This window comes from Cibotium barometz, chromosome 29, assembly GCF_041138505.1.
Source record: "Cibotium barometz isolate CiBa-2024 chromosome 29, ASM4113850v1, whole genome shotgun sequence".
Taxonomy (NCBI): domain Eukaryota; kingdom Viridiplantae; phylum Streptophyta; class Polypodiopsida; order Cyatheales; family Cibotiaceae; genus Cibotium; species Cibotium barometz.
Window position 1 is genome coordinate 35,321,381 of NC_141074.1, and position 25,190 is coordinate 35,346,570.

At 39.9% G+C, this 25,190-nt stretch overlaps 1 protein-coding gene across 1 annotated transcript; it reads right to left on the minus strand.

Moving 5' to 3' along the window:
* Positions 1–23,699: 23,699 nt before the first annotated feature.
* Positions 23,700–24,248, minus strand: LOC147622097 (pathogenesis-related protein 5-like). The gene has a single exon (XM_086823542.1). The coding sequence runs from the start codon at positions 24,246–24,248 to the stop codon at positions 23,700–23,702; it is 549 nt and encodes a 182-aa protein (XP_086679668.1).
* Positions 24,249–25,190: the final 942 nt, after the last annotated feature.

Genomic DNA, 25,190 nt, shown 5'->3' on the forward strand with positions numbered 1-25,190 from the left:
CTAAAAACCATACTCTCTAAATTGACACTAACATGTTTGATATCCAGTTGTTGCAAGACGGATTACATTGGAGTGTGTCAAAACTAACATGATTTCGTATTCTAAGTTTAACATGACATGACTAAAAACCATTCTCTCTAAAATGTTCACCAACATGTTTGATATCCAGTTGTTGCAAGACGGTTTACATTGGAGTGTGTCAAAACTAACATGATTTCGTATTCTAAGTTTAACATGACATGACTAAAAACCATTCTCTCTAAAATGTTCACCAACGTGTTTGATATCCAGTTGTTGCAAGACGGTTTACATTGGAGTGTGTCAAAACTAACATGATTTCGTATTCTAAGTTTAACATGACACGACTAAAAACCATTCTCTCTAAAATGTTCACCAACATGTTTGATATCCAGTTGTTGCAAGACGGTTTACATTGGAGTGTGTCAAAACTAACATGATTTCGTATTCTAAGTTTAACATGACATGACTAAAAACCATTCTCTCTAAAATGTTCACCAACGTGTTTGATATCCAGTTGTTGCAAGACGGTTTACATTGGAGTGTGTCAAAACTAACATGATTTCGTATTCTAAGTTTAATTTGACATGACTAAAAACCATACTCTCTAAATTGATCACCAACATGTTTGATATCCAGTTGTTGCAAGACGGATTACATTGGAGTGTGTCAAAACTAACATGATTTCGTATTCTAAGTTTAACATGACAAGACTAAAAACCATTCTCTCTAAATTGATCACCAACATGTTTGATATCCAGTTGCTGCAAGACGGATTACATTGGAGTGTGTCAAAACTAACATGATTTCGTATTCTAAGTTTAACATGACAAGACTAAAAACCATTCTCTCTAAAATGTTCACCAACATGTTTGATATCCAGTTGTTGCAAGACGGATTACATTGGAGTGTGTCAACTAACATGATTACATCAAACGTGACGAGCGTCTGCGGGTGGCTTTACTAACACCAAAATCGGGTTGCAAGTTTTCTTCTATCTCTTCAATAAAGCACAAGTTATCGCTCGTATGTGGGACATTAGGCTCTACATCTCCATTCTCTTCTGCATCATACTCATACTGAGTAATGTCATATATCCACTTAGGCATCTCTTCGTTGTAATCATCTGACTCAATTGACTTCACCAATTTATCATTACAATACATATACACCAACTTCTCAGCTCTATCACTCAATAAACGATTTCTGCTAATAGAATGCACATACTTGTAACTGCTCCAATTACGTTCAGAACTAGAATTTGAAGCACATTGCGCAAGCACTCTCACAGCTAAGCGTCGCAAAGTTGGAACACTTCCCCCATTCAACATCCACCATTTCCAAGCAGGCTGTTCCTTAGCAAGCTTTTGCACAAACTCCAAGGCAAATCTACCTTCTTTCAATTTATACTTGGTTAGCTCAATTACCGCTGTTGCTTGCTCATCTGAACCTTCATAAAATCGCTCCACAACATCATAGAAATCATCGATTACCTCCTCATCTAGGGCATTCACGTCCATATGCCAGTATTCTGGGTCAAGACAATATGCAACACTATGCAATGGACTATGTGCTCCTACCCACCGAGCGCTTACATACTTGGCCAAGATATTTCTCCTTGCTCTGGTGAATGGAGGACTCCAATGCTTGACAACAGTTTTAGTGGGCTCCTCTGGGTTTGCGAGGCTTTCTTGAATGGACCACCACGCCATCCAAACCTTCCCGATATTTGGCAATCTAGAATCCAACTGGCGCAAAGCAAGCATAACTGGCATCATAACATGATAACAATCTGCTGCTTCCTCCCATAAACTACGATCCGATATCAAAGATCGCATGTACCTCACCTTTTCTTTAACCTTTTCGGACTGGTCAACCTCCCACTCAGAGAAGCCAGCACACACAAAGGTTTCCATCACTGCATTCCTATTTCTTAGGAGAGATTGAAGCATATAAAAATTAGTGCAAAATCTGGTTTCACAAGGCAACTTTAGCATAGTTTCCATGCGTTGACGATACATATCTAAAACACGTTGCCGTTTGAGCACAAATTTGACAATCTTACTTGCACTATCGATAATCTCCTTGAACCACTCTGTATCAGCATTTTTGTACCAATCTTGTAACACCAAGTTAAGGCTATGAGTGTTACAACCAAATGTATAGATATTGGAAAATCGAGATTCCAACATATGACCTGCTGCTCGACAATTAGCTGCATTATCCATAATCACTTGAAGTACATTTTCAGACCCAACTTGGTCGATAGCATCACCAATGATATCGGCGATAAATTGACCAGATTTAACTTCCCCGGAGGTATCAACAGCTTTGATAAAGCATTCCCCACGAGGACATACCAACATTACATTTATCAATGGACGTCTTTGGGCATTCGACCAACCATCACTGACAATTGTGCATCCAGACTGATTTGTGGTGTCAATTATGAGTCTTTGAACGCTTTCCCGTGTGTTGTCATAGCACTTGTCAAGTAATTGATTTCGCATGTGGTGATAAGTTGGTGGACAAAACCCAGGTCCATATTCTCCAATCTTCTTCCAAGCCATCTTCCATGAATCTTTCGTGACCATAGACAATGAAGAACCAGTAAAGAAGATCGCTTTCGCTAATGCAAGTTGAGCATCCTCTAAAGCAGTGGCACGAAAGCTGTCAACTAGATTAGTTTGTCTGGTACGAAACATACCCACCTGAAACTCAGGAGATGCATCCATCGGTATTGAGACATCTGGACCTTGGGTTTCATTTTGGCAAGTAGTATGTGTTGGAGTCACTCCTTGGTTGGAGATCCCTCCACTTGATGCTGCCAAATTCGGCGATTGGTGATTTCTTGCACAGAGATTGGGCCTCTTGTTTTGTGATACTTGTTTACTTATCAAAGCTCTAAGGCGCTTTGCAGCATCATCAGCTCCTGCACCCTTGCATTTACCTCCGGGATTTTTTGTGTTAGTGCCAAGCAAATGCTCCCTTATTCTGGGAGCACCCCCAGATTTTACCAAGCCACAAAAATTACACTTCCATTCGACAAATCTAGAAAGATTGGAAGCAAATTGCCATTCAGGTCCCGGTGATTTTCCTCCGCTCCTCCTCTTGCCACTTTGAGACGCAACATTCAAAGTTTGTGCTGTCATATCTCGTTGCAAGGAAACTCCACTAGTTTCTAATGGTCTGTTGCTTCGTTGGGTTGATGTGCCGCAATTAGAAGCAACCATTGTAACACCTAAACAACAATCATGCAAGATTTGAGATCCAAAACAGCCTGAGTAAAACCAAAATATGCAATTATAAAGTCTAAAACCCACTTCTTGCCAATGCAACCGAACGTTTGGTGAGATGCATTTGAGGCAATCCATCCCTAAATAGAGATGATGTCCTGAACATCTCACCACCTATATCCTCCTCTAGAGAAGCTCCTACCCAGACCAAATGGCACTCGAGTAGACCACCCAAGAGGAGGTAATTGCTAGTCGACCTAAAGAAATCAAACGTTTGGTGAGATGCATTTGAGGCAATCCATCCCTAAATAGAGATGATGTCCCGAACATCTCACCACCTATATCCTCCTCTAGAGAAGCTTCTACCCAGACCAAATGGCACTCGAGTAGACCACCCAAGAGGAGGTATTGCTAGTCGACCTAAAGAAACCAAACGTTTGGTGAGATGCATTTGAGGCAATCCATCCCTAGATAGAGATGATGTCCCGAACATCTCACCACCTATACCCTCCTCTAGGGAAGCTCCTACCCAGACCAATTGGCACTCGAGTAGACCACCCAAGAGGAGACATTGCTAGTCCACGTAACAAATACGATAAACCATTTACAGTCAAAATCTTATAAAATACAAAATATTATTAACAAGCTTCAAACAAAAATCCAGAATATTTATACTCACCTCTTCTGTCTTTTAGCCTGAGGTGAGCCACCCAAGTACGTTGGTAAAGTACATTTGGAAGTGAGGGGAAACCCTTTATATAGGTCTCTCCAAAACGGCGAAATTTTTGGCGCAAAAAAAGGCCCGCCGGGCTAGATAAGCAGCCCGCCGGGCTAAATAGTGGCCCGCCGGGCCAAGCTAGTAGCCCGCCGGGAAAACCGGGATAGCAGGTTTCTCCCGGTTGTGTGAATATCTATGATATTAACAAGTGTGTGAGAGTGTTATTAACTAGTGTTATTACCACTTCGCGGTTAACGTGATCACGTGAATGAAATCCCTGTTCATGGGTAGACTTAGATGCTTTACTTCCTGAGATTCCTTCCTTCAAACTCTGAGGGGACAGAGTTCCTGAAGAGGGGGTAGATGTGATGCTCCAATTTTGTATATTTAATATTTTGAAATATATATATCGCAGTTAGTGTTCAAAATGCATGGTTTTGATGTTTTAAAGGTTTTGAGAAAGTTGTGTTGATCGAAAAATTTTGGTTTTTGTCCATTATTGCGTCGGCATGATTTTGCGGCTTGAATTTGAGTAGGTTAGAGGAATAATTTGAAGAAACTTTGTATGAGAGAGTTTTAGATTTTTTTGTGAGTATAAAAACTTTGTCCTAGTGAAAATTTTGTGGTTCATTCGTTTTCATGCCTGTATGGAGATTTGAAGTTGCTAACATAGTGGTTTTGAGCTAAAAAGGTCATCTAGATTTCCGTGTCAAGAGTTGCAGGTATTAGACGGAGGTCTAGATGGAAGAGATAGCCATGAAAGCTCAAATGCAAAGGGAAAGAAGAGGGTTCGATCTTCGTGATGAGCTATCGAGCTCGTCTATCGGATCTACGAGGTAAGCACGACGATGCTTCGAACAGGGCTATTTTCTATACTTATAAAAAAAATTTAATTTTTTTTTAAAAAAGTGTCGAGATTTCGTATGCGTTTGCTAGCAAAAGTGCACGCTTTCCAAGAAAAGCCCGCTGCACACTAAAGATGGCAACAGTGCACGCTTTTCAAGAAAAGCTTGCTTTTGGCCGATTTTGGCTTTCGGCCATTTTTTGGAGTCTAGAAAGGCTATAAAAGAAGAGGAGGCATTCTTTGTTGAAGACAAGGCACGCAAATCGATACAGCGCAAAGGAGAAGACAAGATCAAGATTTCTGAGAGTGAGAGAGTGAGAGTGTGAGTGAGAGAGAGTGGGATTTGATCATCTTCATGCGAGTGAGAATGAGAGTGAGATAGCTCGGGGGTGGACGGGTGGTACGAGCTCCTTCACAGAGTGCTTCTTCTCCGAAATTCTTGTAAAATCTCATCGATTTGATTCTAATTCATATCTCCCTTCTTGTTCAATTTGTGATTATTGTATTGTTACAATTTTGTCCGCGATTATGAAAGTACGGTGCGTTACAATAAATACAAGGGATGAGCTTTTGTGGAGAGAGCGAAGGTAAAAGGAAAAGGGTAGGCCACATCCTATTTATGCAAAAGAGTGGAAACAAGCATTGAGGGAGGCAAGGCAAAAAAAAAAAGTCAACCAACACACTGAGGCATGATGGATCTAGATGGAGTGGTATGGATCCTCGCATTTTAGATCACGAGGTCTTGCATCATGGAATGCTAAATTTGTAAATATTGATTTGAATGCACTATTATTTTTTGCATTTAAATAGGAGGTTGTTCTTTTGTTCAAATCCCTATGCAAATTGTTTTATCTTGTAGCTTGAAACCATGTGAAGGTAACCTACTATTTTTGGGACTCAGTATCGTTGTGGACATAGTAGGTGAGATACTTGGCAGCACTTTTATGATGAGGGGAAGTATACTTGAGCTATGGGAGCACCCATGGAGCATGTATGTGAAAGTACTTGAGAAAACCCAATGTTGTAAATTTTATCCATTCTATTTGTATTGGTTCATGGTGTCCATTGTGTATAGGCACAAGGCGATGAGGAGCAAGGGAGAGGAGGTGACAAGGAGGATAGTGCTACTTAGGAGCCACGTCCGTGATATGGATGTGGCACATTTTTGTATATGGAAACCACATTTGGCAAGACCATATATTGTATGCATTATTCATTTTTGGGCATCGATTAATATGTCTTCCCCTTCTCCTTTTCGCATTCAATCCTTCCTCTAATTTTTCATACATGTTAGCTTTGAGATGTATACTGTTCATAACTTGTATTGTTTCACTAATTTGGAATCATCTACTTGCAACACATCAAATTTTGTGCTTTTTAATTTAGAAAAAAAATAAGCATAGCATGATGTGTGGTTAAAATACTCCAGTTCATATTGTAGAAGTGGACCTCTGAAACCATATAGTATGCTACGCTTTCTTTTTTTTATAGATTTTAAAACACATTCATATGCCCGTGTATCAGCCTGCTATAAGTGTGTTTGCCTGCCAGATATGCAAAAATATAGCCCCGTGACTCTACCCATGCATATAGCCACACGTACACATGCACCCATCACTTTTTCAAACAAAATAGAAAGCATATAGCCGTGCATATAGTCGCACATATACATGCCCTTTGCCTTGTTGTGCATGGTACTAGTTGGAAATTCCTTCTCAATCAGAATTCTCAATCACAATGCAACTTCCATAGCTTAGATTCTCATTTCTTAAATAGATTAATTCTTTGTCTCTTTTGATTATATCCACCTACATGTAGACAATACACAAATAAACTTGAAGTTCATATATAAGCCGCATAGGGTTTCAATCACTCCTTACAAAAACAAACCGACAAATTTGCAAAGCTTGTTTGATAGCATTCCTAACATCTTTAGTATTGCACCATCACAAAGCTAGTGGTAACACATACAATGTTAAACAAGAATAAGTTAGTAAGTCAAATCTATCCTTTAGGAAAGCTTCACATGATATGAATGGCTGAATGGTCAAGTAGAAAGTTTTGTATACCTGCACAATCATGCAAGTTGGGATATTCATGCATTGTGGGTGGTAGCAAGCTACAGGTGTCCACTTCATGTTCACTCCCCAATTGTGAGGTGGAAAATAAGCATTTAGGAACACAAAAGTCAAAATTTGACCTACTTCCCTATGGATATACTCTTTGAAGTCTTCATGCATGACATCACACATGCTATTCTGCACACAATGGTGTTGTCAGATCAAAAATTTGATGCACGCATAAAAAATTATATTTGTGGTGCACGTCATGGTCATAGGGCAATCACACCTTTTTCACAAACAAATAGTATCATATCAAATGCACAATTTCTCACCTAATTTAATTGAAATGATATTGAAACTTTGTAGGAGGTATACAACATTTATGTGGAACTTAAATTGATATATTGGTAATTATTTGAATATTTATATAATTAAAATTAATTATATTTAATAAATAAAGTACTTAAATAGATACATTTTAGTAGCACACCACATTTTTTTAGTATTTGTAGAAACTAATCGAATCCAATTTAGTGGAAGTTTAGTAGACACATAACGGTGTCTGGTTCAATTATCAAACCCCAAATCTAATGGTTAGATTTAAAGAGATTGAAGATTAGTTTTTACTTTTACTTGTTAGAGGAGTACCAAATAATATAGCAAATAAATGTAGTAATTCATGCATATAAGCAAATAGGCCAAAAATCACATTAATATTATTCCTCCTCGTGATGAATGAGACAAAAAAAGAAGGTTAAATTTGAGTAAGGTAAGCATCCACAAGTGAAATACCCCTTTTGTGGGGGGAAAAGGGATACCCTAGCCAAATGCCAACCCTATGTAGGCTTGGTACTAGGTTTTTGGGAGACGTAGGTTACGAGCATCATTGAGCCTAGTAGCAAGCCTTTGATGTGTGCATGATATTGAGATATCAAGCTCAACCTCACATGTGATGCCTGGGTGATTGTCATTTATGTCACCGGCATAGTTGGTTGCAGATGTTACATCGCTACCAAATAACAGTTGTATGAAATCTACTTTTATGTGTGGTAGTTGTGGCATAGTTAGGCTGCTACGTACGTATGGTTTAGGTTCAAACTATGGACCATGTACTATATAGTTAGATATATTGGATATACCCCTGTGGGGCATCAAATCAATATGTATAATGTTACTACCCTCATTAAAAAATTAGGTATGTGGGGACAAGGTCCATAAAATATATGCATTTGTTACTTCTAAAAATTATAAATATGAAAGGGAAAAATACAAAAATCACATGTCCCCCCTTCCACATGTGAGACCCAAGTGGGGGGGGGGGGTCATTTGTATGAGAGGGGTAAAACCAAAGTACACTAAAATATGAAAACCAACCTCCCTTTAAGATCCTATAACTTTTTCATATGTTCTCCAAATTTCAAGATGTAAAGACATACTTGAAGCTCTTTTAGGTAGAACACAAGCATGTTGATTCCACGAATTTTTACTCATATCATATTGCTAAATTCATCACATACTCAAGATTTTGATAGGTATTCTTACTAAAAGGAGTTGGCGCCCCATGGTATACCCCTCTTTTATGTATAGTTGATGTGTGGATTTTGCAAGTAAAAAGAAGAAAGCTTCAACCTCCACCTCTTGCATCTTCTCCCTTGTGTTGTTGTGATGAAGATAGTTGCAAGAAAGACTCCTACCTCTCTCCCACTTTCTTTTCATGGTATCAGTGCTTGGTTTATGGCGAGGAGTTCAAGAAGCAAGGTAGAGCCTATGTCATCTTGGTAAGAGGAGGTTTGCCTCTTTTCCATTCAAACTTTTGGGAGCAACAAGGTACACGGTTGTAAGTGCAAGCTACGCTGCTGCCTATTGGTAAACCTTTGACATAGAGATCGAGAGCATTACCTAAGTTTCTGAGACATTTTGGGCCCTTTTTTACATCGCAAGTTTTTAGGAGGCAGAAGGAGTGGTCATTTTTGGTCGAGGAAAAATTGTGTTGGGAGAAACAGACCTACAGTTTTGGGTCTAGGCCTTTGATGCAAAGCCATTGAGAAGCATAGAGCAATGGTGAATTCCCATCTATGCATAAACATCACTTGGTGTGACTGTGTGGTTGCTAGTTTCAAGCACCAGTTTCAGACCTGTGTTTTTGGTCGTCTGTGTGACGAAAGTTTGAGTTTGCAAAAACTTTCTCTTGCGAGGAAGAATCTCTATTTTTACAATTTTAGATTGTTGGTTGTAGTTGATTGAGATGGACTTTGATAGTCTCACGTAGATTGTGAGTGAGAAGTAGAAAAAAACAATTACCTTACATGGAAGTTCAGAATTTGCAACTTCTTGATGGGTAACGGCTATTGGGATTTCATTACAAGATATGAACAAGAACTATTCCTCTAGATGCCCCTACTGTAGCATAAGTGCAAGCACATAAGACCTAGCATGAGAGAGCTAGAAAAGATATGTGATGGATTTCTATAAACATCTGTGATGCTATGATTATGCACAGTTAGGATGCAGAGATGCCAAAGGAGGCATGGGACACACTGTCCAAACTATATAGCACATATGCAAAGGCACAGAAAATGCACCTCAAGCAAGAGTTGCATAATGTGCAGAGGGGAAATATGAGGTTCATTGACTAATCCATAAAGTTAAAGAAGCTTATTGATTCACTTGCTTCTATTGGTGCACCAATCGAAGATGATGGCTTAATGTCTGTGACCTTGAATAGTGTCGGTAAGGAGTATCATCAATTTTGGACATCTATTGGAGTTCGGAGGACATTTCTTGATTTTCAAGTGTTGGTTGCTCTTTTGATAAGTGAAGAGCAGAGAAATGGAACTAGCCCTTTAAGTGGAGATTAAAATGTCTGATTTCTATTCAAATTTTGGTAGAGGCAGAGGTGGGTATTCAGGGGGACAGCCACCTCTAGAAATCAGAAGCAGCAAGATGAGCATAATTATGGAGGTGGTCGTGGGTGGTAACTCTAGAGGCAAGGGGAGAGCCAGAGAGGCCATGGCAGAGTGCAAAGGAACAATGATGCAAACAACCATATTGAATGTTACTATTGTGGAAAAACAAGCGATGTGAAGAAGGACTTTCATAAAAGGCAGAATGATCTGAAAATGAGAAGTTGCAGCAATGCAACTATGCGTCATCAATCATGAGAGAAATGAACAATTGTTTGTTATGCGGCATATGCTTAGTTTACTTATGATAGGAGAAGCTAGTTATTCAAATGATGTTTGGTATGTCAACTCAGGAGCTTCAAACCACATGACTAGCCATGATGAGTGGTTTGGAGAAATGAAAAACCTAGAGAGACCAGGTTATGTTGAAACAAGGGATGATAATGACCACCCTATTGTGCACATTAGCAAGGTGCCACTGTCTATGCAGGATGTCTATGCAGGATGGATAAGGGAAATACTTGAGATATGTGCTTCACATCCCAAATAGAACTAAGAATCTTGTTTCTATACGAGACAAATGTTTGAGCAGGGAATGCAAGTGAGATTTAATTCTCATGGATGCTTTGTGGAAGACATGAAGAATGATTGTTGTTTAGTTGCAAAAGGAAATAGAAATGGCTAGATGTTTACTCTAGATGTAGGGATACCATAAATGAATGTTGTAATGTTTGCACATGGAAAAGAGGCCATTGGAGATATTGATATTTGGCATAAGCACATAGGCCATGTCAACATTTACTGAAAGAAAGTGCTCTTCTAGAAAATTATTGTCAGGTTGCCAAAGTTTAAGGTGGATAATATGCACAAGGTATGTGAGGCATGTTAATTGGGTAAACATGCAAGCCATGCATTTCCACATAATGCAAAAGTAAGTAAGAGACCCATGGGGGTAATATAGAGTGATTTGTGGACTACAACGACAACATCTATTGGAGTCTATAATTATTATGTCAACTTTACTGATGACCACACAAGGACGATGTGCGTACAGATTATGAAATAGAAAAGTGAAGTGTTCAGCCACATTAAGAAATTTAGAGCAATGATGGAAAAGAAAAAGGGATGCATATCAAATTCCTAAGTTAATGGAGGGGGAGATTATTTCTCTGATGAATTTTGTGAATACCTACAAAATTAGCAAATTCATAGAAAATATTTATGTAGACATACCCCTCAGCAAAATGGGGCTATAGAGAGGAAAAAAACATATTGCAAAAGTTGCTCATGCTTTGAATGAATGATAAAAGTATGTCAAACTACTATTGGGTTGAACCAGTACCAACTATGGTGTATATCATGAACAAAACTTCCACTCTAGTAGTGCATGGAGTTTACAAGAAGAAAGCCAAATCTTTCACTTCTAAAGGTTTTTGGATGCATTAGAAAAGTGCACATTCCAAATGAGACTACTAAGCTGGAACCTAAAGTAGAAAAGTGCATCATTATTGGTTACTCTCTACAATAGAAAGGATACAGATGTTATAACCATACCACTCGATAGATGAGGGTGAGTAGAAATGTTTTGTTTGATGAGATGAGAAGCTAGTATTCTCCCATGGAAACGACAGAAGATGTAGATGTAAGAAATGGCAGTGTTGTACAAGATGTAAAGTAGAAGTCACAAGTCTCGAGTAGACTAGAGTGGGTTTAACATTTCTCCATGGACAGAGAAGTTGCAATCAGGAGCAGAAAGTGGTACACATGTATCACAAAAAGAGAAAGAAAAGGTGGATCAACCCATATTTTTTTATGTTTCTCCAGGACAATCACAGGTGGAGTGGTGAATCAAATGGCACAAAACGGAGCCTTGATGAGGAGTTGGGGATACCAAGGGTTGTTACACCTAGTGCAAGGAGAAGCATGGATGCTTCAAAGACACTCCAGTGTTACAAAGATCCACACGAGTAAAATACCATGCAATAGGCTCAAATATGATGGATATACGACCCATCACTATGCATATATGACAAAGATGATACATGAATTTGAGCCTACATGCTTTGAGGATGCAGTAGGAAAGAGAAATTGAATGCATTCATGAATGAGAAAATGGCAGCTTTGGATGCAAACCACCCTTGGGAGCTAGAACCATTGCCTCATGATAAGAAGGATACTGGATACAAGTGAGTTTACCACATAAAGCACAATACTGATGGATCTATAAGCAGGTTTGTTATGCACCGTAACATCCTCCAAATACCTTTGTACATCTTTCATTATTTTAGTCTTCAAATTGATGTTATTTAAAGAAATATTCTATAAGCCAAGGAAGGGAAAGAATAGAAGGCTAGAAGAGAGGACTCAAAGGATTAGGATTGACCCTCCCTTCAAAAGATGTATGTATAAAAGCCAAGTCATTTGACTTTGGTCTTCATTCTTCCATGTAAAGTTTGAGGAATAAAGACATGGAGCTTCCTTCACTTGTGTGGTTTTTCCATTGTTTCTACTTCCCTCTTACTACCTTATTGCATTGCTATGATTACGTTTTCCCTTTCACCACACTCGCAATTTCCTTTCTCTACTCTTTTCCCCCCTCCCCCTTGAGTAGAATGCACAAGAGAAGAATTCAAGGATGATGGAGTGACAACATTGCAAGATCATCCGAATGATGGCTCTCACAAGTACTGGTGGAGGTTGAGCTCTCCATAGTGGCTTGTTTGGATGATCCCCATGACATGTTAGTTCCCCGATTGAACTTAACAGCTTTGGCACTGTTGTTGGGGAAGGTACGGCCATTCAAGCTTGTCATTCATGTTTTCATTTCCTCGTATTACCCTTGCATAATTAGTAGATCTAGTTGGAATAGGTGCTAGTTCAAGAAAGTGGCCAGAGGGCTGGACATTAGTCAAAACACATGATCTTGTTGTTGTTTTCTTTATGAAAAGTTAAAATAGTTGTTTAATAATGTCTTCTCATAAAAAATGACCTATCATAGTCAACTTTTCGGTTGGATTCGACCCATGAAGTAACAAGTAAGGTCAAAAAGCAAGGTTGTCAATTCGTACCAAAAAAGTTGTTTTTAATTATTTTTCTGCTTCAAATAATTAGTATAGCACCCATACTACACTGTACAATCACACAGAAAGAAGAAAATCTTTTTTTAATACTAAAATTCACCATCTCAATGTTGACAGTTCCATGCCGTTGGGTTAAGCTTAACCCAATGCTGCTGGATTACCAACGTAGAATTAATCACAACAGCTCTTTGCCAACTATCACCTACTACTTGACATTAGTAAACATGCCAACTATCACATCACCAACCCCAAAACAACCCAGCACACTGAATTAATCTCTTATTCTAGAAGGCCAATTTAGGCAGCTAATTGTGTGCACATAAAAAATCCAAGGTCAAAACTAGCTTATCCTTTATCTATAATCTAGCACCGTTAAGTTAATAACCCAGTGCGCTCCATTATTCCTTGCATTTGATCTGTCCATTCACATCTACATCTATACATCTACATCTACATGCATCCATCCACCTCCACATCCACATCTACATCTATACATCTACATCTACATGCATACATCCACATCTCCATTCACATCTACATCTATACATCTACATCTACATGCATCCATCCACATCTCCATTTACATCCTCATCTATACATCTACTTCTACATGCATACATCCACATCTCCATGCATACATCCACCTCCACATTCACACTCACAATCATACATCTACATCTACATGCAAACATCCACATCTCCATGCATAATAAAATTCTTTTAATTAATCTAGGATGATAGTTCCTAGAATATGGTAGGAAGTCCTCTTTTTATGCTGAAAAATCTGAATTGTTACAAAGGAAAATAGCTCGAGGTCAGTCCCAAGTAATTTTGCATTTAACATTCCTTGCTAAGATGCCATGCTAGATTAATAACCCAACACCGCAAAATTAATTTAAACCAGAAACATTATGAAAATATCAGGTCTTGGCACTCAAAAGTTAATCTTTTGATTCTACCTTCCATACTGAGTTCCCAAACAACGAGAATTTTGAGATGTTGGATTAATTTGATTCAACGCACTGAATTAATAATTGTCATCTGAGCATGATCTAGAATATTGCCAAGTGTAGTCATAGATAACAGTGTGGAATCATCACTTATAGAGCCAAGGAATCTAGTTGTTATTATATAAGGTATATAAGGTCAATCTGACACCACGATAGATTAGTTTAATTTGGCATCACTGAGTTAATCCTAAGCTGACTTTTTGCTTGAGTGACACAACATGAGCCAGTAGACTGACAACAAGTTGAAAAAATCTAGAACCTCAAAATCCTACATGCACCTCAAATCCAAAAGAATACTAGGATCTAGAGTTGCCCCAGAAGACAGTGCAGTAAACGTCAACCTAGAGGCCATCTTGGCCCAAAGTGTAGAAACTCTAAGGGAAGAGTCTTCTTTGAATAGTACATCTTCTATACTAGGGCCATTCTTTGAGAATAACTCAAGCATAGATGAGACATTGAGCATGGAGAGCAACACACAAAACCGAAATGACACGCAATTATCCATAGCTCTAGACTCAGGGACTCAGTTCCCAATGTAGTCAGCTTCCACTAGAATTCACGAAGGAATAACCAAATTCTTTGGAAGGTTCAACCCACGAGCTCCATTGTTTCAAGAAAATACAAAAAACGTCAGTCCATTTGCTCGTACAAACCCAGTGACCTCAAGACCACCTGTTGTTACAGAAACTACCAAAGGGTGATGACACCACCCTCTGAAACTAATTTACGGTCTCAAAATCTGCACGTCGAGTGAGGAACTAGCTATTGGTTTGATTCGGAAGTTGGACCATCCGAACCTCAAGGAGCCTACCATCAATACCAAGAGAAGCAACAACCCGAGGGATTTTCCCTAAGGTTCCCACTACTACCAATTAGACCAAGACCATCATTCCAAGGTGGACCTCAAATTCTAAGACCCCCAACCACAACAATGGCATATCAAGGGCTAACACCGAGGTTTAACCTGATAACATTGGGTCCTACATTTACCCCAACACATCCAATGATAAACCCACTGATTGATGGGCCAAGTACATCATTTTTTGTGGATCCAAATGTGAGACAATACATGAGGCCGAGTCCACCTCAACAACAATATATACTACCACAATCACCATTTCCATATTAGAGTCAACCACAAATACAATACCCACAGCCACCTCCTATTCATCAGATGTTTTTTTTTTATGAAGCATTGAGAGCATTAGTGCAGGCTATATGAAGGGGGTGCTAGTGCAAGCTGCAATACCTATAGCTAGGGACAATCATGGGTCTAGAAATAGAGCCATAGCCATTGCCAAATTGAGATTATGTTATTCTGCAGCAGCATCAGGATGTTGATCCATGTTGATTATCGTCAACTTATGAATGGCTAATTATCATGATAGAGTAAGTTAGCTAAATGAACAACATTTTCTTAACAATCTCTAATCTCATTCAAGCAAAACTTTCAATACATGCCACATAGTCAAGAACAATTGAAAGGTTAAACCCTAAATCCTGAACCATATCTCTTTTATTGTTATTGTCAATGTCTATATATAATCTTGTAAAAAAAATAACACATTTGCGAATCACATCCATTTATTTACTGAATTACACTCTTCTTGAATCTTAACTTTCATAAAGAAAAATTAAATTATTGAATCTTAACTTTCATAAAGCAAAAAGCAAAGAGTGAAGACTTACACTCGTGTAAGCTTCAGCATCTCTTGCAATCACTTCTTAACTTGCAGCTGTTATAAATAAAGATTATAGAAAAAGTGCACCCATGCAACAATAGAATCAACCGACAACAAGCTACACAACAGCACAACAATGTGATATCCTTCAGAACATATCTTGCCCAAATTAGGACACAATGCTCAAAAGTTTACCACATCAAAGTTCAAACAAAGCCCAAATGCAAGCTTAAGAGAAGTAGCAACCAAAAGGATAAGTTTTTTTCCACACCTGTCGTAGGACAAAAAACCCAATAGGCTCCCACTACTCAAGACATCTACGATCACAGACGAGGACTACTACTGTCAATGAGATGACTAGTAGCCCAAGATGCATGAAACAAAAACATATGGCAATCAATCTCATGCAAAATGCCATACATGTGTAAGGGTATTAGGACTACTGTTGCCCGATCTAATATATACTATAGCTCCATTACAAGATATCAGTAATAAGAGGCCAACGTGTAGCCTACACCTTGATCTTGCACCCAAGTATGCTACTACTCATCGATGCAATGGCAACAAGAGTGTTGTTAAAGAGACATTGGAGTAGCCGTGTGACAAGCGAGATGCAAGCACATTGACCTATGGGCTATTGGTGCAATATATCCATTGGACCCTAGCACAAGTGCACCTCCCCCATTTCATTCTTTATGTAGTTTTCTTAAGTATGTTGGAGATGGAAACCAGGGTTTTCGTGGTTATTGTAATAGAATTGGTTCCCATGATACTCCATCCCATTTTTCAAGGATGAACTTACCTGTGATGCAAGATATATATGGAAAGCTCAAGTGTGAAGTACTAAATTTGCAAACAAAGCTAGTTGAAGAAAAAGAAGCATGTTTTGCACTTCACTTACAACTTTTATGCAAGGTTCGTGGTTTTCATAAGGTATGAAGAAGTCGCATTATAGAGCAAGAGGTGCATATTTTAAAAGCATGCGTCATGGGGGTGGTGTGGCTAGAAGTAATGCACTAAGAGAAATGTTTGAATGGCTCTATGGTGGAATTATTGGTTCTTCCAATGCACGAGAGAAATCACAATTAGGTCAAGCCATCCACAATTCAAATAGAAACAAGAAGCGAGCATCATGTGCAGATCAAAAAATCAAATAATGGACAGTGACGAGTTTGTTGTGGAAAAATATGGGTTGCAACACATATTTCCTAAGGTTTTGGTGAACGTAGTGTAAAGTGTCACTAATTTTGATTGTGGGCCTTCAATGAAAGAACATTCCAAATATATTCGTGTAATTTTGTACGCCTTGTGCCCATGTCAAGCATGTCTTTAAATTTAAGATATGGATTTTTTCGATTGAATTTTCAAGGTATCATTAATAGTTCTTTTTTAATTATACAAACACACCATTGTGAAACAATTACTCAATCATTGGTTAAATCTAAACACTTTTTACAAATGATTAATTGAATGCACCATGACATTGACCTTTAAAATAGAACTTGTGCGACGTCTACAAGAAAAAACTTCCCATGCCTACCCTTGTGCACCCCTCCATTAAAGGTACATAAAGGCTTAAAAAGAAGTCCTTCAAAAAGGGCCTCATAATCATTCATTGTAATATGTTTAGCAAGCAATGTAGGTATTAGAAAAGGGAAACTCAAGCTTGTTTCATATTCCTAGATCAGGACGAAGAGATAGGAACTCTCACAACTCAATTTAGACCTATTTTGGTTTATTTGAGTAGGATTAAGTTAGTAGGAAGATTAGGGTTGGATGAGACCCTAAAACTTATGTTGTATATAAGGCCGGTCAGTTGACCAAGTCTTCACTTTGTCAAGCAAGGAAGAAAGAGTCCAACAACAGTGTGTAGGAAGTTTGATAAAACTGTTCGTAGCAATTGAGGAGATTTGCACGAAGTTGGTTCACATTCATGCAGATGACTCTTGCATTATTGACAGTGGTGCATCATCCCACATGACCAGTCGTATACCTTTCTACATCTGGTAGAGAATGTCATCCTAATAGGAGTCGACAATGATGCTAAGTGCAGAACGAAAGGAAAAGTTACGATAGCTCTCAAGTCAAATGGAGTGGTAAAGCAGTTGTTTGATGTTCTTTATGTGTCAGACATCAAGAGGAACTTGTTGTCCATTGCTACAATTACGGATCAGAACCTCAAAGTTCACTTCGATAAGAACAGTGCAGAGATCATGGACCATTAGGGGAAGGTCGTGGGCAAAGGAACTCGGTGCAACAATATCTATGAGCTCTCAACTTTTAGTGCTCAAGCCAATGTGAGCAATACAAAGTTGTGGCATGACCTTGCTTCTTTTAAAAAAATGCACAAAAGCAAAATGATTGTCAATTTGCTAGAAATTACAGATTTCCCAGATGCAAGTGAAGCTTGTGTGATGGGCAAGCAACATCGGCAACTATTTCCTAAAGATCCTAGCAGGGCAAAGGCTCCTCTAGAGCTCATTCATACGGATCTCTGCGGGAAGATGGAGATGGAAGCGTTGGGTGGCTCCTACTACTTCATGACATTAATAAACGACAACAATAGGAGGATATGGATATACTTCCCAAAGTTCGAGCATCGCGCTCTTGGAAAATTCAAGGAATGGCATGTGATGGTTGAGAAGGAATAAAAAAAGAAGCTCAAGATGTTAAGGTCAGATAGAGAAGATGAGTTCACATTAGGTGAATTCAAAAGTTATTGCCAAAGTCATAGAATCAAGAGGCAAAAGCCCTCCAAATACACCGCAGCAAAATAGAGTAGGAAAGTGCAAGAATTGTGTCATCTTTAAAATGGCAAGGAGTATGATGAAAGGGAAAGGGTTGCCAACAATTTCTGGGTTGAAGTGTGTACCACATCAATATACATTATGAATTTCAGCTTTACAAAGGCTGTGAAGGGGATTACTCCAATGCACTGAGCCTTATCTGGTAAGAAACCTTCAACAACACATTTCAGATTTTTTGGAACTGGTTATTTTCTGCATGTTCCTGGTGCCAACAAAACCGAGTGGGATTTGAAGAGTAAGAAATGTATTTTCTTGGGGTACAAGGAGTAAGCAAGGGTTTACCACTTTATTCCCGTGACCAAGAAGGTATTGGTCAACCATGATGTGGTCTGCTCAGAATAGCTGCATCAAATGGAGGAGGAGGCTACCTTCCCAGACACCTAGGATCAAGATATCCATGCAGCATAGCCACCACCAGCAGTAGATCCCAACAATGCTTCGGTGGATTGAAGAAGAGAAAGACAAATAAGATGAGCCTGTTGAACCACAACAGCAACGGCCATTCTCGAAGTAGGTGAAGCAACTTTTGGACTGCAGAGAATCCTCAGCCATTAAGGAGACACCATCCAAACACCACCAGTCAAAGAGATTAGAGGAGCGATGTAGTGTGTAAGAACACTTGTCAACTACGCATTGATGACAGAGGTGATCTGTTCCGAAGAGCTCAAATGTATTGAAGAGGCACAAGGTGATGATAATTGGATGGAGGCCATGCAATTGGAGTATGGCCCCATAATGAAAAAATTACAACACTTGGGACCTTGTGGATCGGCCACAAAAATGCAAGGTAATTGGCATCAAAGTGGGTGTATAAGACCAAGTACAAGTCTGACAACACATTCAATAAGTATAAGGCATATCTTGTGGAAAAAGGCTTTGCACAAGTGCACGGCTTTGATTATCAGACACTTTTGCACCCATAGCTTGCCCATCCACAATTCCTAGTGTTTTGGCCTTAGCAACACAAGAAGGATGTCCCGTGTTTGAGATGGATGTAAAATCCACCTTTTTGAATAGAGATCTCAAAGGAGGAGGTATACGTGAATCACCCACTAGGTTTTGTGATCCTCAATTCAAAAGGTAAAGTCAACAAACTGAAGGAGGCACTTATGGGCTGAAACAGGCCCCATGTGTATGGTACCAGCAGATTGATGCATACTTTTTGAGAAACGGTTCAAGAGGAGCCCATCTAATGCTAATCTGTATATCTACAAATAAGAAGGCATGTGTATGATTGTGGTCCTTTATGTGGATTATCCTGTCATGACAAGGAACCATGAAGAAAAGATCTTGCATACAAAGCAAATGCTAAGGGGAGAGTTTGAAATGACAAACTTCAGATGTATGCATGTATGTTTGGGATTTGAGATTTCGCAAGAGCCAGATTAGATCATCTCACGATAGTAGTATGCTGGAGGGATATTGAAGGCATTTGGCATGGCTAAGTGCGAATCAAGGGTGGGTACCCCTATGGAGGTTGGCATGAAGCTATCAACGGAGGATTCATCACCATTGGTGGGTGGACAAAGCAATGTACAAAAGGCTTGTGGGGAGCACACGGTCTAACATCACTTATGTAACTAGTGTATTGAGTAGGTTCTCCAACAAGGCATGGGAGAACCATTGGAGGGAAAAGATGCAAGTGATGACATAACATTCCAAGCACATTATAGTATGGCATCATCTATACCAAGGGAAATACCTTGACCAAAATTTGTGATTCAGTTTAGATAGGAGATGTGGATAGCAGGAGATCAGTGACATGTACTGTTTCTTAGATCTAGAGTTGTCTCACAGGTCAGCAAGAAGCAATCAATGGTTTCTCTTTCTTCTACTGAGGTCAAGTACAAATGACCTTGCTTTGCTTCTTATGAGGCCGTTTGGTTAAGGAGGACTTTAGGTGACATTGGCACACTGCAGAGCAAGCCTACACAGTTGTTGTGTGATAATTGGAGTTGCATGGCAATTGCAAAGAACCCAATGTTCCACGCTCACTAAGCATATTGAGATTCAGTATCACTTTGTATGCAAACTCATCATGGATGGAGAAGTGTATTGTTCGACTGCAGAGAATGCTACAGACATCTTCATGAAGGCTCTTGGGAGAGACTTGCTGGAGAGGCATCTTTATTGACTCGGCATTGGGCCAAAAAAGTAGTTCACCAGCGGGGTCACGACTAAAAACCCTATGTATCACGTGTATTCAAGATGTATTTTAAAAAGTTCCTATTTAGCAAGTTTATAATGCCCTCTTTTCTTCAAAAGTTTTTATTTTTTTTCAAAATTAATTAAAAAAACCCATCCTATGAATGTAAATCTGTTAATTTTTTATGAAATTTCAAATTAATAAACCCCTTTCATTGAACTCACATGGTACATTAACATTTTCTAAGTGACTCCCCCAAGTTGAGGGGGGTTTAGATATCAATGTTCCATGCTCATGTAACTATATGGGAACTAGCTAACTCTACATATGAGCCTCCCATATGAGGAGAAGGCACTTGAATAGCTAGGTACAACTAGGTACTAGTTTAGACACCAGATGGGGGCCATGTGTGGCCTGATGGTGGCTGGATGGATATAGATAGGCTTGGTACACTGCCAACTAGGCTACATGTAAGTGCAAGAAGGCATCCCATGGCTGACCGCATTGAGGATAGTTGGAGCATATTCCCAAGCTCAGCCCACTCTTGCGTTGTGGGGCCCTAGACATCTCCGATGGCTATGGGCGGAACTGAGATCATGGTTTAGTTACTCTAACCTATGCCACCATTCTATCGGCTAGTCGGTGTCCAAGTAAGTGATTCACCCATAGGAAGCCACGTTGGGCCATCTTGGTCTATGTCCTCGATCGGATTTAGCTCACCACATTCTGGTGGCTATATATGAGTGAGACCGTGAGGTCCATATTCACCATAGCTATAACAACCCAATTTTCAGAGCATGTAGCCTCCATCCTTTACTATTTCCAGCATGCCATCGAAGCTTCTTCGTAGAAGCGCACGGCTAGGAGGCAACGCCATCATTGTATCAACTTTCAGTAATAAATTTTCAGTTTTCCATATTGTCATATTTTCTCTCTTGCATACGAGATATCGTATTCTTTTCTTACAGGTTATCAGTGATGTTACCATGGTGCCATCACGGTTACATTGGAGAGAAGCTTAATAAGGTGGCAGACTGCAGTTGTTGTTGCTGCTCATGCATCGGGTTTGTCGCCCACCTATGGCCTGAAAGGCTTACTGAAGCTGCCATGCAAGATAATGGGGCACTTGCACGTCACTTGGCTGATTGACAACTGGATGTGTTTATCGTAGATTCTTTTTGCACGTCACATCTCTATCTTTGTAGAGTATATTATATATGTAATCCAGCTAGCAATTTGAAGATTCACCAATGTTAATTAGTGAAGATCTAGACCACGTGGTGCTTGTAGTATGCTAATGAGGATACGTGTATAGCATCATGAATTGCTCTCTCTCTCTCTCTCCCCCCCCAAATATGCATAAAATTTCTATGACTTGACATAATAATCCTTTATAAATTTTTTCAAATGATATAATGTTGCAAAGATGCCAGCTTGGCTAAATTGTTGTATAAAAAGATGCTTGCCGACAAAAGAATAGTTGCTCCTTGAAATCTGCATATTTTCGTGGATCAAGCTTGGAATAGAAAAGGTCCAAAGCTCTTCAAAATCAATTGCAAGAGGTGAAGAAAAAGGACACAGATTCCCACTAGCTAAAGACGATAGCATCATTTAACCTTCAATTCCCGACATTAACTCTTAATCCTTTTTATATTAGAATGACTTTTATTCCTAACATTAACTCTTCACACTTTTTATATTAGAATGCCTCCTTAGAGTTAGTGTAATTTGTTGAAACTTGAGAAAGACAAGGATGAGATTCTTGCTTGAAACCTCGAAAGGAGTAAGAAAGAGCTGGTGGAACTTGGAAGCATTGACCAATTGAATGAGAGAATGTTGGACAACAAGGTGAGAAACCTAGGAACGGAACATCAAAGAGGATTTCTCTATTGAAAGAAATTCATGGAAGAAGAACCTCATTGCTTGCAACTTCGATTGGAAGGATAAGAAGAAAAGATGGGTAGCAAAGTTGACAGATAGAGATCGTGTCAACTTTCAAGACTATTCAGGAGAAGCTCAATGATTCGATTTGTATATCAATGGCAAGGATTGGGTCTGTGTCTCTTAATCAACACTCCTTCTATGCTCACATTTTGCACACATTACACCATTTTTCCAACAATCCCAACCATGAATTGCCAAAACCAACGAGCAAGATGAACCAATTCTCCTATAGAATCAACCTCCCACTCATGTAGCATCGACACATTTAATCTACAATTGCCAACTGCTAGCACAATTGAACTTTATGAGACCAAATCCTCACAATTATACGATATTAGTGTGAACAATCTAGAAAGGTTTCTCATTTGTATGAACATGAATGTGACCACAAAGTGGTGAGAATGTATCGTCATGCTAATGCACTTCAAGTAGAATCCATAGTCGATACATGTGGTCTTCAAACATGAAGTGATCACCGCATGTCCTATGTCATGTAAAATGGGGAAATGATCATTGTTAGCTAGCTTTCACAATGACCAATAAACTATAGATAAGTCCCACGGTGCTAAGTTTATAGAGAATAGAGTCCCAATAGAGAATAGAGTCCCAAGTGTTGAAGGATCATGCAGGTGCGCCAAAAGGACCATGAAAGTTTTAAGAACCGTGAAAGAAGCCATGAGACAAAAGGTCACCCTGTTATTTGAAGCCTTTCTTCCCAAGCTCTACCAGATCGGGTATGACAGTCACTCTTGAGAAAAGCTACACCTTTGTCTATGAAATTGCGCTCTTTCTATAGGGTAGGGATGATTTTGCAACCTCAACGAGCGAAAAGGATGCACCCACTTCCTTGCATTTCAGCATGATTTTTATAAAACTCAAGATGATTTGAATCTTCTATCGATTTCAATGTTCATTCATCCAAGAGCATTTCCAAAAGGGTGGACCTGATGCGCGAAAGCAAGTGGGTACGTTATATGTCTTCCCTTTGCATATGCCACAACATCGTGCGGGTGCCCTACTTGTTATTGTGAATTATAATGCATTAGACTTTTACTGTCTTATTTCCAATACTGTAAACAAGCATGTCTAACATGCAAATGTTGTAGACCAGTTGGAAGCAAGGAAGCAAATCGGGTGCCCTTTATTCAATGGGGATCAAAGGACTGATCGTGTACATGGGCAGCGTTATTGTGTAGAAGGTTAGACGATCGTGCTGCTCCTTCATCATCAGTGATCATCGATCAGTGATCACGGGCAGAAGGTGATGGTGAAGGTGCCGCCGGTGGGAGTGCCATGGTCCTTGGTGTTGTCACCGGACCAGCTGAAGACGTCGGGGCAGAAGGCGCGCACGTTCTGGGCGTAGCTGGAGTTGGGGTCGTCACGGTTGGGGCTCACGCAGGCGCTGCCGCTCACGTCGGCGGCAGGGCAAATGGAGGCCGCGGCGCTGCACGACAAGCTCTGCCCGTCTCCCGTGATGCTCATGCCCACGCCCAGGAAGAAGCCGTTGACAGCGCTCACGTCGTAGTGGTCAGTGTTGGCTTGGATGTTGATGGAGAACTCGGCCAACAGGCCCGGCACACCGGTGCCGATGTTACCCGCCCACCCATTGGGCGGGCTGAGCCCTTGCGACTGCCCTGGCGCAAGGCTGAATCCGGACGTGCCGATGGACGGCCCGCCACTGTTCTCCGCCACTTGCACGCCCAGCGTGTTGCCGCAGTTGTTCACCACGTTGAACGATGTGGCTGAAACGCCCGACAGTAGCAGCAGCGACGCCGATAACACAAGCACCAGCGCCATCATCGTTGGAGTCACGGAGGCCATATTAGTGACTACCGTCTAACTGCTCGCTTGCTCTACTTCTTCTGCTTGTAGATAATGCGGTGTCTGTATTGTATGCAGCTTGTCTATTGCAGAATGTCGTAAAAACGCACATATATATAGAGAGATCGTGGAGCTGCTCACCTCCTTCGTTTTCAAAGTCCACAGTACAGGAATTAACAGAAGCTGCAACCACCCCTCAGATTTCAAAGGCGACTCGTTCTCTTCTTTGGCCAAGGACCATCTATCTCTTTCGTTGGTCATCTCCGCGTATTTTGAGCAAACTCCTCCTCTATTCTTTCTTCGTGTGCACGTCTCTCCGTCGTTTAACAAGTCATCTCCGCGTATTTTGAGCAAACTCCTCCTCTATTCTTTCTTCGTGTGCACGTCTCTCCGTCGTTTAACAAGTCATCTCCGCGTATTTTGAGCAAACTCCTCCTCTATTCTTTCTTCACGTGCACGTCTCTCCGTCATTTAACAACCCTTTACAACCATCTATCTCTTTCGTTGGTTATCTCCGCGTATTTTGAGCAAACTCCTCCTCTATTCTTTCTTCATGTGCACGTCTCTCCGTCGTTTAACAACCCTTTACAACCATCTATCTCTTTCGTTGGTTATCTCCGCGTATTTTGAGCAAACTCCTCCTCTATTCTTTCTTCATGTGCACGTCTCTCCGTCGTTTAACAAGACTTGGTTGCCTACGTAATGGGTGTTCAACCACCTTTATGGATCATTCTAGCCTTCCTTTAGCTGACTTTAATAACTAATCTTATCTTGTTGATTGGTTCCGGTCGCATGTTGAGATGTATAGTAACACACATCTCTATCCTAGGCAGCTCATCTGTGATAAGCAAAGCATAGTGATAAATATTTGGGACACATAGTTTACCATATCCCACATTATTAGTCTGTTTTGTATGT